Source organism: Nuphar pumila, chromosome 14 (assembly GCF_984573655.1).
Source record: "Nuphar pumila chromosome 14, dmNupPumi1.hap1.1, whole genome shotgun sequence".
NCBI lineage: Eukaryota > Viridiplantae > Streptophyta > Magnoliopsida > Nymphaeales > Nymphaeaceae > Nuphar > Nuphar pumila.
In genome coordinates this window covers 80,338,430-80,355,804 of record NC_143262.1, presented here as the reverse complement: position 1 = coordinate 80,355,804, position 17,375 = coordinate 80,338,430, and the positions used below count along the sequence as shown (strand labels likewise).

General features: G+C 37.1%; 1 protein-coding gene across 2 annotated transcripts in view; it reads right to left on the bottom strand.

Annotated features, from left to right (window-relative positions):
• The window catches only part of LOC149817080 (isocitrate dehydrogenase [NAD] catalytic subunit 5, mitochondrial-like), a 28,376-nt gene extending 18,183 nt beyond the window's left edge, over window positions 1–10,193 (bottom strand). The window contains exons 1-3 of one of the 2 annotated variants that reach the window (XM_089987390.1): window positions 9,773–10,193; window positions 9,591–9,658; window positions 7,602–7,834 (exon numbers count right to left, since the gene is read on the bottom strand). In XM_089987390.1, coding sequence (XP_089843516.1) covers window positions 7,602–7,760 — 159 coding nt within the window. In that variant the 5' untranslated portion in view covers window positions 7,761–7,834; window positions 9,591–9,658; window positions 9,773–10,193. Of the gene's footprint in view, window positions 1–7,601; window positions 7,835–9,590; window positions 9,731–9,772 lie in introns of those variants that run through there. The other variant, XM_089987391.1, reaches the window with a different exon arrangement.
• Window positions 10,194–17,375: the final 7,182 nt, after the last annotated feature.

Sequence of the window (17,375 nt, the reverse complement as noted above, 5' to 3'; positions counted from 1 at the left end):
AATGAGTCTTCAGGCTACAACCCGTTTGAGATAGCTACGGGGCAGCAATTGTTGACCCTGCATACTCTATCTGCACAGGAGAAGGGAAGGTCATCCTTCGCCTATCTGTTTGTTCGAGATTGACACGAGTAGACTGAGCTAGCGAAGGCGTTTCTACACAAGGCGGCTAAGAGAATAAAGAAGTGGGCAGACAAGCGTCGTCGGCCTACTGAGTTCTGTGTTGGGGACCAGTTGTTGGTGAAGCTTTACTCAGATTGTTCAGGCATCTTTTGTGGGCGGCACTATGAACTGATCAGGATATACGAGGGACCAATCACCATCATCAAGAAAGTGGGTCATTTGGCATACACGTTGGACCTGCCCCCGGACTTCAAGGTGCACCTGGTGTTTCACGTGTGAAACCTGAAACCGTTCTATGCGGACGAGGGGGATCCAGAATATAGCATGCCACAATGCGCTCCTATCCAGCAGAGGGCTTCGACAACACAACAGGCCGAAAAACGTCTAAGTAAAATACTTCGCCACAAGGTCAACTACTTGGGCGAAGCGAAGAAGTATTTTGTGCAGTGGGAGGAGATAGCGGAACGGATGTGGGAGCGAGCATTCTGAATGAAGAGTCGTTATCTAGATGAAATCAGGGCCTACCATGAAACAGATAGCGCCGAGGGCGGCACATGATTTGAAGGGGGGAGCTTGTTCCCCTATGACCTACTTTGTATAGTTGTGTCTAGAGTATGTTTTGCTTTGGTTGAGTCTTGATGTAACTGTTGAGTCACTTGTAACTTTCTCTGGGCCGCCCTTGCACTTTGGTTCAGGTTGATCAATACCCTGAAGGGTTAGCCCGTAGATCTGAACTTAATGAGCATGCAGGCAAAATTGTGAATGAATGCAAATGCGTTGAGCTTTCTTTTGTCCACCCTCGTTGTGATTACTTTCAAGTGATTGCAATTTCTCTCCCTCTCTCTTCTTTCGCTTTCTTGTACTCTGAGTTATCTGAGCTTCCTCAAGCAGCAAGCGAGTGACCGGAAGGCTTGCGGCGGTAAGGAAGGACTGTCGTGTTGCACTGGCCTATTGAAGAAATAGGCCCATGACAACATCACTCATTTGAATATTTGGTCATTTGTGTTATGGATGCTTATAATTATGTTTATTTGTGATGGTTATCTATTTTTTTAAACCATGATGTTTTGAAATGTTGTAAAATTTAATAATTTTGCCTTATTTGTAAATCTTTTGCTTACCTTCTTGATGACATTAGTGTGTTTTTATTACAAGCTCTCTTACATCATATGTTGTCTCCTATTATGCCTCTTATTTAAGTGTAATTTTATTTAGACAAAAGATGTTTTTCAAACGTGGTGAGTTATATTCACCCATTGGTTATTCACACTTTTTGTGTATTTGTTTTGCCCATATGTGGCATTGTGATAATGCTCTTGTTCTAATAGCTGATAGACATGTTTAAGTATCATTTTATGTAGATAAGAGATGTTGGTTATTCATACTTTTTATGTGTTTTTTAGCCCATTAGTGGTATTATGATTATGCTCTTGTTCCAGTAGATGATACACTTGTTTAAGTGTCATTTTATGTAGACAAGAGATGTTGGTTATTCACACTTTTTGTTTGTGTTTTAGCCCATTAGTGGCATTGTGATTATATTATTGTTCTAGTAACGGATACACTTGATTTTTGAGGTTTGGAAGTCGGATTGCTTGGGGTGGTCGAACTATTATTGAGATTTGCAAATATCATTCTTTTTGTTGTGTGGGATTTTTAAAATCTATCCATAAAATTTTTAAACTTTTTCTACTTGTATAGAAAAATGTTTATTGATAAAATTTTATGCATCTTATGTGCATTTCATTAAATAATATATACATATATTTTTTAAGATTGATGTTTGGTCCTTTGTGCTTAAGCCCATTATAGGTTGTGTGAATGAATCCTAATGGTTTGTGATTTGTGAGATTACTCTATTTCATTATTATGTGCATTAAATATGCTTTAATTGCATGTTGGATATATATGCATTTCATATTAATTATTTTGTTCACATTGTTGTATGCATAAATTTAATTATCTACGTTTTTCTTGAGGGCTCTTTTGAATTGTTATATTTTATATGCATGTTGTCAGAGATAATTTGTTATTTCATTTAAAAAAAATCTAAAAATCCTTAGGATATTATTTATGCAAAAAAATTTATCTCTTCTTGATGATTTATATGCATGTTGTCGGAGATAATTTGTTATTTCATTTAAAAAAAATCTAAAAATCCTTAGGATATTATTTATGCAAAAATTTGTATCTCTTCTTGATGATTTATATGTCCTTTAGTGATCAAATTCTCTTATGACAAAAAATATTGTTTTTCTTAAAAAAATATGTTGATTTTGGGTTTATGATTTGATTTCATAAAAATTATCCTTGAGGTATGCACCTCTTATCTTTCTTAATAAAAACTTGTTTTAAAAACTTTATAACTATTGGGTTAGGATATTTTCCTTTGTGTAGTTGGAACCTTTGTTTTGTTCTCTCTGTAGGTTTTTAAAGATGTGATGGATTGAGAAAAAAATATTTTTGATGCATCATATCATGGAGATGGAAATAGCCGATAAAGGCATTTGGGAACGATCACCAATAAAGACATTCGAAGACTTGTATTTACAAAATTCTCCGATGCGACACAAAGATGGAGGCTTCCAATGAAGACACTTAAAGACTTTGATCCTTCCCATTGATTCTTTTTGTATTTTCAAACTTTCGGTATATCACACCATAAGTTTGAGGGGTAGTGTTAAGTTGTACATGTGTGTGTATTTTCATTAATACATATATTTTTTGTTCATATTGTACATATATATATATATATATATATATATATTATTTATAATGATGTAAGTAAATACCATTAGGGGTATTTTTGTTATTTCAATCCTTGTAATAGGTTGTGCCCATTAGGAGTACATTAGTACTTTAACTTTATTCTTTTCTTTTTGTCCTTTTTTTTATAGGGACTATTTAGTCAAATACCAAATAGAGTTGTTGGGTTTTTCTTTACTAGTAAACATACAGTTGACTAGTCAATAGAGTTGTGGAACAGTCCAACAGCTCTACTGAGGTCTCGCTCTCTCTTGCATGTGTATAAAAAGGGGATTTTATCCCCTTTCATTTCTTAATGCTTCTCTTAAACATTCATGCTCAATAAGATGAATATTTTTTATGTTTTGTGTTCTTCTCTTTAGTTCTTTAATGTCTTGAATGCACTTAGTGCGTGTGTTGTGCCTTTCTGCTGTTGTATTGTCCCTTAATCAGAATTATGTATGTGCATATGCACTTTGTGTTTATGATCCTGTAAGACTATTATATATATAGTTATGTCTCTGTACCCACATCTTTTGGAATTGTTGTGTCGTACCCTCTGTACTCGCACCTATGTGACATAGATGAAAAACAACTTGAATGACAAATTAAAAAGCAACCTATACCTTAGGATAAGTCAATTTACCCATGCTTGTATGAGCTACAACCGATAGTTTTCATCTCTTCTAGACTTCTATTGAATTTAAGATGGTAGTATTGTTTGTTTCATTATCACTGGCTCATTTTTTAAGTTGTTTATTTTTGTAAGAAAATATAAGATCACTCCAACCCCGAGGAGGTTTGGAGTAGTGGGGTGGGACCTAGGCCATCAAACCGGTGGTCGAAGTTTGATTCCTGCGAGCGTCACTCCCTTGCGCAAGCCAACATCCAGCATAGGCCCTAGGGGTGAGGATCCTAGCTCGAAGTTTTACGCTTCTGGGCCGACAACCGTAGGTATGGCAGGTTGACCCAGTGCGATCAGGTCTTCGAGCCTAAATATGGTTTCTTCGGGTAATATATATATATATATATATATATATATATATATATATATATATATATATATATATATATATATATATATATATCACTCCTGTCACTGGCTTACTTTTTTCAATAAGTCAGTGCGGCGCGACGATCCTTCCTTACCGCTGCAAGCCTTTCTATCGCTCTGTCACGGGCATAGAATGCATCGCAAACCCGCGACGCGCTAAGCTGCCCAAGCTAACCAGCCTAACGGCCAAAAGTCGCGTATCAACATATTTCCATGTGTTGAATCATTTTTATTGGCCCTACGCACCACCCCGTGCGCAGCTGCCTAGCGGAAGCTGATCAAGCGCATTTTCAAATGTGTATTCTATGTAGTCCATGTCGCTTAGTGCATAGTTGTCCCATACCAGCTATTACTTTTGAAAGAGGCACAAACTTTGCCTTAGGCTTGCGTACCATGAAGCATATTGTGACTCCATACGCACGACACAACAAAACCTCGCCACCGAAGGAACAAGACCTTGCGGCCCTCAGTCCGAAGACCAGTTGATGATTGAACATCATAGCAAAGAGCACCACCCAGACTCATTCGTCGATGCCTAGGCATTCACTCGCCTAGCCCCGAGTCACCGTACTCGGTTGGAACCACCTAAGGTGATTCATGGGGAATTAGCCCTCACCAGTGTTGTTAAAAATAAGCCTCAAGGCCCAAAAAGCGCGGCTCGCCTCAAGGCGAGGGCCTTTGTGCCTTGAGGCGCAGGCTTGAAACGTAATACCCTTGAGGCGTGCGCCTCATAGGCCTTGAGGCAAGGCGCACCTCGGACTGAGGCGTACATGCCTCGATTTATTTGGTCAAATGAGGGTCAAAACCCTCATTCAGCCAAAAAAATAAGGCTTAAACAAAGCCCTACCGACCCCTTTTATGTGTTTTGATTTTTTTTCTCACCCCCTATCTCTGTTTTTTTCTCACGGCCTTCTCTCCCTCACGGCTCTCACAAGTTCACAACATTCTCTCTCGCGTGGTGGAGCCCTGAAACAGGTATGGATTTTTTTTTGCTCTCTCGTTCTCCTCCTCTTCTTCTTATATCTTCTCTCGTCTCTCGCGTGATACAAAAAAATGCACAGATGCACAGATTTTGTCTCTCTTTTTGCCGTAGTTCATGCACAGAAAATGCATTCAACTATTCTAATTTATTCTTTTTGTTTTCGGTTAATGTGTTCTGCGTTTTCAATACACCTCTGAATGTGCTCTGCGTTTTCAAGATGCTTCCGAGTATGTTTTGCATTTTCAATACACATCCAAAGGTGTTCTGCGTTTTCAATACACCTCTGAATGTGCTCGGCATTCTCAATATGCATCTGAAAATAAAAGAAAAACACAAGATTAGAAACCTACACACTTTGCTATGAGGCGTGATTTTATTTATTTTTGTCAGGATGATTTTGTGCCAAATACATTCTGTCGTGTTTCTGCTAGGGGTCCTGCGTTTTCTTTTATGTACAGAAACCTGGTGTTACATTAAAAAATGTTTGTGTTTTATGTTTCATTAGATGGTTAATTTTTTTGTATGTTAATGGATACGATCACTGCAGCTGCGTGTTTTTGCGTTTGCTGGAAATCTGCAAATACACCTGATATGCATTTCCAACATTGGGGAAAAATTTGATACGCGTGCTTGACAGTGAAAAAGATATAGTATGTTGAAATCGTGGTATCTACGTGTTTTTGTTTTTAATGAAAATCTGCAAATACACCTGATATGCATTTCCAGCACTGGGGAAAATTTTGATACGCGTGTTTGATAGTGAAAAAGATATAATATGTTGAAATTGTGGTATCTACATATTTTTGTTAATGAAAATCTGCTAATATACGTGATATGCATTACCAGCCTAGGGAAAATTTTTGATATGCGGATTTGACATTGAGGAAAAAAATATATAATAAGTTGAAATCCCTACATCTGCGTGTTTTGCTTCTGATGATAATCTGCAAGTCTATCTGATATGCCTTTCCAGCATTAATTTTTTTTTATAGGCTTAATAATCTGATACGTGTGTTTGACAAAAAGAATAATTACGTAGAAATCCCTATTTGCATGTTTTTGGTTTTGATGAATTTTTGTATTAAGGATATTGACAGAAATTTATTTATGTTAAGTTCCATAACAGGATATAGATGTATTAAGCCTAATGACAATTTTGAATTTTTGTATTAAGCACATTGACAGAAAGTGATCTGTGTTAAGTTCCAAGGCAGTTTTGATTCTTTTTAGAAAAGAATAATTCATTTGTTTTTTGTTCACAAGGATGCTTACTGATATTCTATGTTGCAGTTCATATTTTTTCCGTATTTATTTGAAATTTTTTTATTTTTTGTTGGTTGTTGCTTCATCAATAAAGCATTTCTTATTTATTTATAATTTTAGATAATTTTTATAGTCTTTTTTAAGTTTTAATAAAAAAAAATTTGAGGCTTACTCTTTGCGCCTCGAGGCTTACGCCTCGCCTCAGATTTTGGTGGAGCGCCTCGCTACGCCTCAACGCTTTTCACAACACTGGCCCTAACCCACATGCACCCCCGTGCGTCCAACCGCTATACGTGGGACAATGCAAGTCGAGAGGTCCTTAACCAAATCTCCAAAGGCAACATCCTCTGATCCGCTGGCACTGCTTAATCAAACAATGCTTCAGGTTTGTGCTGCCATACAACAATGCACTAACGATGATACTGATGTTTATCGCATGTCGTGTTACCACCGCATGTCACTGATCAAGCGAACGCATGCCGCGTGTTCCTACACTCAATGCATTTTTCACTCAGTAGAGCACCGCACTGCACATGCCCCATTCTGAAAGATCGGCCCGGGACAACTCTAATGTTGCAGAAAAGTAAAAAGTCAGGGGATGGACGAGCAACCACCTTTTATAAGGCAAACAAATACACAACAAGACAAACTCCCACACATAGTCCATATCCGGGTGTTGGCATGGTAATCATACTTTGTCGGTGACCTTAGCGTACCATGACAAACTAGCAATGTTTCTAAATATGCAACAATTTCATTGCTCCAGATCTCTGTGAGAGGCTTAAGCTGGCCCCAATGTGTTGCTTGCTGTTACTATACTCATTGTGCATAAGATATTTAATTAAAGAGTAGAACATAATTCCTTTTACTCCATAATCATTTCCAATAACAATTTCTTACCAAATCGTTCTTTTACAAGCTTTTGAGATTCTTCTCATGGTTGAATTCAATCTTGCAACCTCCCTATTTATATATGCTTTTAGTCCACATGGCATTGAAGGTTACCAAACAAAATATCACTTTCCAGAATTTATTAATGTCTTTGTAGACATATGACTTGGAAGTCCTTTCTTTCCTTTTTATGTACCCAATTTAAGACATTGAATGATCCAAACAGAGAAGCAAGTTTAGAATCTCAAGTTCATCTAGATGAAGATTGCCATCATTTTCAATACTTTTCCAGTTCTAATATATTTGCACATCGTAGAAATTGAGCAACATTTGCTATGTTAAAACATGGCTCAGCAAATCCAGGGCCTCAACAAGAAAGCCTCAGTCTATTGAATCAAACAACTGTACAGGTAAACCCAGATATATACAAGCCATTCTATAATTCCCCAGCTCGAGGTGATAAAATTCATGTTACATTCAGATGTGGGAAGAGAAAAAAGGAACACCACAAGAAGAAAGAGAAAAGGAGACTTTTGGGGCACTGACCTGTTTAACGGATTCAGCAATCTCGGGGCCGATTCCATCACCAGGAAAGAGGGTTGCTCGGATGGGTATAGCCGTGGAGGAGAGGCCTCGGCTGCGAAGGAGGGACATTTTATCAAGAGAAGTGTGTCGAAGAAGGCGTCCAAAGAGCTGAGTAGCCATTGAGGAAGGGAACCTCAACAGCAGAAGATGGAATATTGGATGTGTCTCCTCCCTCTCTCTTGCTCTCTAACCAACTACAAAGAAAAAACAGAGCTCAAGACATCTATACAGATGATAAAAGCAAACATCCAATCAAGAAACAACAGTACAAGCTTACATCCAATCAAACTAAACATCTTTAAAATTAGAAACCCAACTTTGCTAAGAAAACATGCATTCAAGAAAATCAAAGTGCACTTAAAGGAGTTCAAACAAAATGATCCAACTTTTATCATGATTTTATTTATCCCATACCAAATTGACCAAACAAAAGGAAAAAACAAATTTAAACGACTCCAGAACCCCCGTCCTCTAAATCCAAAACAGTCATTTCACTCTTTGGATGTAAAAAAATGTCTGTGCTCCACCTTGAGACAAGAATTGCTCACTAATATGCTTCTGAACATATTTCCTGCCTAAAGAGGGAGCTAATGTCTCTACAACAACAACAACTACGCCTTCATCCCAAAACAATTGGGGTCGGCGAGGGAGCTAATGTCTCTGATTAACAAATTTACAACCTCAATTAATGCAATTGCATGTTTCTTAGTTGCCAATTGAAGACAAAAGGCCAATACATGAAATACTTTCCAGCCTTTATTTGTTACTCTATCTGTACCAGTTATGTTCATCCTTCTAGACCACCTTTTCCAAGACCCACAGCCTACGTGATACCAAAACATGCAAGGAGCCTGATCTGAAGAAGATCTTGAATTTGAAGCTAATAAGGAGATTTCATACATAGGAAAAAGAAGAAGAAGAACATAATGCTCGACAGTTTGCTTTTTGCTGTTAATAGATCAGAAGGCAAAACTTTGGCAAACGCAGGGAATTATATCACAACATCTTCGTTTTCCAGAGGTAAGACAGCCCGATCGGACATAGGAAAAATTCCAACCAGCGAGAAGATTTCACGCTTCCATGGAAAGAAAAAATAAATAAAAATATAGACTTAATAGCTCCTTCAAAAAAAATTATAAATAAAAGCAAATTAACTCTGGCCACGTTTGGAAGGCAGAAAAAATCTCATATGCAAAGAAAAATTTACATGTGAGAAGTTCTCGTATGAAAATTTTATTTTGTTTGTGTGCCGTGAAACCCGAATTGCAAGAGAGAGAGAAAGAGAGAGAGTTTTCATAAATTTCTGCATCTCGAGAGAAGGAGAAAATTTTCATAAGAAGAAAAGATTTTTCTAGTTTGGAACAATGAAAAAACTGCAACGTTTTCTTTTCAACAAAAATTTCTCATTTTTTTCACTTTCAATAGAGAAAGAAATAGAGAGAGAGAGAGACTTGTCATAAATTTCTCCATCTCGGGAGAAGGAGAAATTTTTCATACGAAAAGGAATTTTCTAGTTTGGAACAATGGAAAAGACTGCACCGCAAACTTCCCATATTTTTTCCACTTGAGAGAGAGAGATGGTTTTACGAGATTTTGCTTTCTTTTCCTTTTCCCGCTATCCGTTTTCGGCATTATAAAAATTATAGATAAGAGCTCCTTCCAGAAACAATATAAGCAAAAGCGAATCAACTCAAAAGAAACACAAATTCAGTAGAGAGAGAGGAAATCAGAAAGCTCAGGATCATAGAATGAACACAGCAATTGCAGCAATTTCTTATCAAAGAAGAGCGATAAATCGACTATTAGCAAAGGATCGTCAAATCTATTTCATCAGGATCACATTTAGCCCTTCCATCTCCCTCCTATGACGAATCCTCTACGGCCAACGCATAAATTCGCCTCCAATTCAAATTTTCATCCTAGAGAGAGAGAGAGAGAGATCTGAGGTACCTGTGGACTGCGTACCCTGTTTCCTTCTGCGCCTTTTTCTCTGTGATTCCTTCTTATCTCGCCCTGAACTACAAAATCAACCAGAAAAAATACCAAAAGAGAACGAGTATTCTTGTCACAGATCGAAAGGTAACGAAAAGAAGGAAAGAGGAGAAAGAAAAAAGAATAAATTTACAACTTACGCCTGAACCTATGGAAAATTAGAAAACACACTCGAGTTTACTTTGTCGTAACTAGGGATGGCAGTGGAACGGTGGGAGAAACGGGGTTCCGCCCAGTTTGGATCGGGGATGGAAGTTAAAATCAAAACATATGTGGAGATGGATTTACTGTTGCCCTCGCCTCATCCTGATCCTTATTAAGAAAAATATTATTATACTGTTATATATTATAAAATTATATATATATATATATAACTCAAACATAAAACTTTTTGTCGAATCTCTCCTCTCTCCTTCTTAACGAGTTCGCATGCTCTTGTTTCTCTCATCTTTTGGAAGGCGACAACCAAAGAAATAAAGTCATGCCCTGTTTGAACCAAGGATGAAGGACATGAAACTAAGAATGAATTGGAGATGAAAACTTTGTCCCCCACCCTCACCCCGTTCCACTGCCATCCCTACTCATAACAGACCACCGCTCCAACTCAGATTTGTTAGCTAACTTATGTTTGTTCCAAGAAGAAAAACTTCAGCTAACTTATGATTGTGGAAAATTACAAAACATATATACCAACAGGGGCTAGGAGTGGTTGGTAGGAGTTGTCAGTGCACGTCCCTTTGTGGTGGGATGTTGAGGGTTCAAACCCCAGTGATAAGTTGAATAGTAACCGGTGGGTCCGCCTAACCCCAACTTGCCTTTCAAACAAAAAAAAATTATAAGACATTTATACCCTTTTCTAAAAAATATTAGAATTCGTTGTTATATTGTTGGTGTTTCCTACATCAACATACATAGAAAGTGTACTTGTTGATGTCATAGAGTGTGTGTGTGGGTAATCGACGTTCTTCTCATTCGGTCGACGCCCACAATGAGCCCAAGCCTTAGGTCAACGGTGAGCAGGACCCTGAAACCATTGAACCGAATGTGGGCTAGGCTAAGGTTGTTACTGTGTGGTAATGGTTTTTCATCATTCATTGCAGTTAGCCACTCCTTTATATAGTGAAAGAAGGAATGGCGGTACAGTGAACACATTCACATAACCTCCTTCTTTATAGCAATAACTACCTTCCACTATGATGCCCACTACCCCATTATACTTTTAATGCTAAATCGGGTCACCCAATGAGTTGGACCCGATCCATATGTTTAACATTCTTTCAGTTGAACCATTGACACTAAAAGTGTATTAAATCGATGTTTATACCATTATCTCGATTTAGTTCTTTATTGGGTTCACGTGCTACCTTTACCATAATGATGAATCATATGAGTTATGGAGATGAACACTCCTTTATAAAATGTCATATTCTCATGTACTATACTATAATTCACCTTCAGTGCTTAAGCATGTTGAAATTACCTTTATGAATAGGTTGGTCTCTTACATATTCTGCTGGTCTTTTAATATTGTTATTCTGCTATTCTCTCTAACCAATATGAGAGATCCTTTATGCAAAATCAATAATACACAAAGTCATAGATAATCAAATTCATATACACAAATGTGTTCACATAATGTATTGTCATACATAAGAAGAAATAAAAAAGACCCATCCTCTTTATATGTTGGGAATACAATCCCGGTGCTAGCTCTTTATTAATGGGATTCGAGTCATTTCGTTCGTTCTAATTGTATCAATACATACCAGATGATTCTCAGTCCTTTCTTTAATAACAAATTATTTTAACTCCACGATGTTGAGCTCTTGTTATTTGAAAAGGACACGGCTTCTTCATTATCACAAAAGATCTTTTGTGATTTCTCAATAGAATCCACAATACCAAGATCCATAATTAAGCTTCTTATTCAAATGTCCTGAGATAAAATATCATATAAAATCAATAATTTTTGTCCCAATGGATTTCAGAAATTCTTGTACTGTTCTGCAGTGAGAGATAACTCCTTAAGTATTCTGAGCTACTTACGATTGCAAAAGCAACAGGCTAAGATTATTGTTGTTTCGCTTCAAGCATCAAATATAATACTTCATACACCACAAAGTTCATAGGATGAAAGGAGGTTATTTTGAGGTCCATATTGTACTCATTAGGCATAGTATTGAATTAACTGAGTTTTCACCTTATCAATGATAAAATCAAGCCTTACGGTGGATATCTAGGCACCCAAAGATGAGAAAGCATGTAGCAAGCGACAAAATGCTGTGGGGAGTTGAAAATGAACTTAGATTCAAAGATTCTTAAATAGGTCAACCTTTCGAACTGCTATTGAATCCATAGCAAGCAAGACACAACCTGGTGAACTAAAAATCTTAGTAGCCAGAGTAAAAGAAAGCAAAAGTGATTCTTCTAGTAGCAACATGCAAAATTGGAGCAACCTAAACCCTGAAAAAGGGGTTGTGGGAGATCAATACAAGTGTCATGATGCTAGGTGAAGTGGTAGAGTACTTCACCCTAGATGGCGAAAGTCCAACTGGCTTACGCTCTGACCTAAGTAGCATGACCCATACTACTCAGGCCATATCGTAAGCCATTGACAATATACAACAATTGAAAGAGATGTAAAAGTGTGGAAAAGAAGATAAGGATTCTCTACAATCACACTGTATAACAATTGAAAGGGATGGAGCACAGTTTGGTAGCGCATTTGTTTTGTGTACAAAATGTCACAAGTTCAAATCCTATCATCCCTACCTATTGCTTATCTTACAGGCAATAACATGGGATCAATTGAAATCCTTTTGCCATAAAGTAAAGAATCCTGATTGATTGTATAAGTTGTGAAGCCAAAATAGAGTGATGTGGATGAATGGAAGGATGAGAGAATTAAAGGGAGAAGGAGAAGAACAATGATATATTATTCCAATATGTATGGTCTAAGAATCATCTCAAAAGGGGCGATGTAATAAGGCATCAATATTATATCATGCTATTATAAATAAATATAATTCAATTCATCCATAATTTAGATGGATTTCAAATGAGAATTTAAAGAGTGTTGAGTCGATAGAGACAGTGGAGATTGACTCAGGGACGGATTAAATTAGAAGCTCATTAGAAGCTCAATTGCAGAATTCAAACCTTGACATTAATGGAGGAGAAGCTAACAACAGAACATGTGATTGCGGATGATTTGATTGAAAACAAATCATAATGATTCATTGGACGAGATGGAGGTTCACGCCGAGAGAGTGAACGGATTTCTTCAAAGAGGTTTTGGAGTGACCCTACAAATAAAGTAGATAAATATAAAAGACAAGACCAAAGAGGTGGGCGGAAAAAGGAGGAGAACTCCCCATTCCTAGTTCTCCTATAGTTGGATACTTCGGAACCACAAGAATCCTTATAATGAAATTCCAGCCTAGCACCTATTGTTTTGAGAAGAGTTTCTTTTTGGATAACACATTATGATGAAAGTTGTAAGCTATGTTGAGGGAGGAGGAATTTTTTATCATTGGCAATCATCAGGAAGGCTTGAGAGGCGGTAGTCAGTGGACTTTCAAGTCCGCTTATCTCCAGGTTGTGATCTTAGCCGAAGGTATATGGTCGGTCAATAACCCCTGGATGCCAAAGGCATCCTTGGGGTGATCTCGTAGTTCTTACGGGGTGGAGACGATGGAGAAAATTACAAAATCAATAAAAGAAGAGAGGGTAGAAAAACTTATTAGCTGTCATTCATTGACTTTGGTACCTAATAAGTTCTATCTACTATTGGATTTAACAATGACTTCCGGCTGTATGAAAGCAATACTCTAACCATTGTGTTAAGTAAGTCATTTATCATTACAAAGAGAAAGACTGAAGGGCATCACATTAGGTATTTATTATAGATGGAATATGGCTTCTAAGCAATATTTACAGTATCGTGTTAGATCATGTAAAATCTATTTTAACAAGAAATGATCTACAGGATAAGATATTATCACAAGGGCTATAGCTCAGTTGGTAGAGCACCTCTCCAATGCTTTTCAAGGGATGTTCATTTTAACGTGAAGCTCACAAACTCGCTGGCTTCATCAAACTCTTGTAATGCAATGTAGATGATCATTCCATACTTTGCCTACTCTCGACCCTTCACTGCCCACTTCCCGCTGAAGGCATTTTAATTAGAATGATGTGAGAAAGCTACGCTAGGTCGGTTGTCCATTGTCTTCAATCTGGATGCATGGGATTCACGTACTGAACTTGTTCAGCTTCTTAATTTTTTTTGTCGTTAGGCACTATCCTGCAAAATTAGTAAGGACACTTGGCAGGATCTTTGCCTATTATAAAGAGGTTTAGGAACATGAGGTATAGTTCAACCACCATCTTTTGGTAACAGATTTAGCATTTCTACTGAGTTTCTTGGCTATTGAATGAATTTATGATCATTCATCATTGGCGCAAAATGTGTGTGTGTGTGTGTGTGTAAAAATAGTGTTAAACTTCAAAGAACTACATAGAAATGCCATGTAAATAAATATTGATGCCTACTATTACTTAACCATAAACAATGAATGGTGGTGCCATTGTCTATGGCTAAAACTTAAAAATTATGCCCAAAACTTGGGATAAAAATTAGTTAAGTCAATTTTGAGCAAATCCAAAATTTGAAAAAGAAAACATGGGATATGGTTTTTAAACACACGAAAACTCCTTGTTAACCCACATCGAGACGATTCGAACACTCGAATTAAACCATGTTGACCAAGGTACTTGGCACACTAGACCCCAAACCCGTGAACACAAGAAGGAATGCTTAGCTTTTCACAAGAGAATCAAAATGCATCCTCACCATTTACAAACTGAACTGTGGTGAGCCAGCTGCCCAAGTAATCTAGGGTGTTTGGTATCAAGACTCGCCAACAAGAAAACAAAAAGAAAGGGAGAAGAAAAAACATGGGTTAGGATACAAGAATAACAAAAGAAAAGAGAAATGCACAGAAAGATTTCCTTGGCAAGTGAATAGGACAGTACTGCACAAGCACCCCAACATGAATAACACCCGGGTTAGGATACAAGAATAACAAAAGAAAAGAGAAAAAAAAGAATCATCTGGCCATCAAATCAAATTGTTGAACTTCTATAAAAAAGACATGCGATTCAACAGTGGATAAAAATCAGTATGAAAGGAGAAAATATTTACTTTAAAAATAAAGATTAAAATAAGGAGGGAACGTCTGCAAAGAAAAGTGATGATTCCGAAGATGTCAAAGGAAGATTAAAATGGGGCACTAAATGCTCAAAGGAATGACAAATGGCAAGTATATTTATTTTATTTCAAGAAGACAAAAGAGAAGTGAAATGGATAGGCTGGTTAGTTTAATCTTTTACAGTCTTCTGGCTAAAACTGATACTCGATGCTTTCACTTCAAAAAACAAGTGGTATTTTGTGTGTTATGTGGATTGGTTAATGGTCATACATGGGATTGTGCATGTCTGTGAAAGGGATGTTGGTTGTTGGAAATGTTGCTTTACCATATATGATGTTCATTTACAGCAAAATCGTTTAGCTGCCTGAAAGTCATTAAACCATTTCACATTGGAAAGCGCATTTCCCTGGTCATGTGGTGTTTCCTTGTGGGTGAAGATTTCAGGAAACAAAGGAAACTACATGTTCGGTTGAGAAGCCTGAAATCTCAAGTTAAACCGAACATGAGATTTTCAGGCGGCTGTGATTTTCGAATCATTCTGATTTGAAATCGGAGAGTGCTAGTTGAGGGTCCTAACGTACCCTAAGTTTCATTTGGAAAAAATAAATGTTTGAAACTTTGAAATATAGAATGTTCTAACGTTTTTGTAAAAATTGGATAAGAATACAAGAGAAATGGATTTATAGGCAATTAAGGATATGGATAAACCTGAAGCTGTCACATGGGTTTGGGTACGGAGGGTACAACCCGGCAAGTTCAAAAAATGTGGGTCCACGGCTATTTATTTATCTATCTATCTATCTATCTATATATATATATATATATATATATACATACACGTGTGTGTGTGCGCGCACGTGGTAAAGGATGTTTGTTTAATTTAAAATGTTTCGAAGAGGATGTTTGGGTCTTTTCTTTTTTACAAGGGGTAAAATGACTTTTTTTTCAAAACAGGAGGATGATTGAAATTGTCTTTATATTTTAAAGTGACGGGGGGTATTTTGTAACCCCGTTCTCATCCTCTCTCTCTCTCTCGCTACGATGTGAAAAAGAACAAGAAGTCACTGATGTTGCTCTAAATATGTGATGAAGAAGAATGAGGAGGAACTCGTTCCCACAGCCTCTCTCTCTTTGTATACAAAGAAGAACAAGCAAGAGAAGAATACTAAGTAAGGAGGAAGTAGGTACCTCTCTCTCTCTCTCTCTCTCTCTCTCTCTCTCTCTCTCTCTCTCTCTCTCTTATTTATCTTTTCCTACTTTTGCTCCTCTTTTTCTTCATCTTTCTCTTCCCCTTCTTCTTCTTCTCCTGCTGATTAGGGTTCAGGTTGGACTCGACCCAGGCCCAGCACGTATAGGTGCCGCACCCATGTCAACACGGGTAAGTAGGGCCTTTTGCCGTGTCTATGTGGAGTGATATCAATAAATCATACTTAAGCTTGAATTCAAAAAGAAAGGTTGAATCAGTGGAAGTTTTGGAATTACAAAACTTTAGTGAAGGTTTCAGCTTCCAATCGACAAAAAAGATATGGCACACGTGCAAACAGAAAACGATAAAACCATTTTCCATATCTTTTACAGATGCATGAGATGCTGCTGGTGTTACACCATAATTGTACCACATATGGTATTAAAAAAAACACAAATAAATCAAGCATAATTTAGGAACCATGTTTATCAGTTTTATTAACAGGCTTGGGGGCGCTGGGAAAATGTGTGTAGGCCATGATGTTTGAGGCGAGAGAATAGGCTATGGGATGAAAGACCAATTTAGGGGTGATTAAAAATTGAAATTAGGCTGGTATCAAGTTGTGATTTAAGTGCAGTGGAGATAGGGCATGGTTAAGTTCTAGGCTAAATAATTATAACATGTGGAGAAATGCAAGGGCTGTTAGATGCTGGAGTGGTGACAGTGAAGTAAAAGATTACTGATGATTTGGAACTGGCAGTTTTAATAAGCAGACAGATATTTGGAGAGGCAACAATAAAGGGTACGAAACTTGCAGAAACATCTGTTTCATGGAAACAAGGAAAATGATCCTGTAAAAAGAACCCGGTCAGGAATGGGGAACAGAATCCCTATAAGTAAAACAACAAAGGGATACTGAAAAAACAATCACATAGATACAAAGATAATCCTGTGCCTCGAACATGAGCATAATTTGTGTGCACTAAAACAGAATAGAGCAAAACAATGCTGATCTAGCATATATGTGAACCAAAGCTGTAAACATTGACAAGCATCCAAAGGTACTCATGGAAAATCAGAATTTAAAAAGTATATGAGCACCATATCGTCACATACTTTCAGCATATAAACAGCAAGGACACAAACCAGTACAAAAATCAGACTGATTCAAAATGAGTTTGACAATGGTAGTTCAATAGCATTTAACGAATATATATATATATATATATATATATATATATATATATATATATATATATATATATATATATATATATAATCAACAACAACAAAACATAATGCAAAGTTAAAAATAAACTCCAGCCTGTATGATAACCAAACAACTCC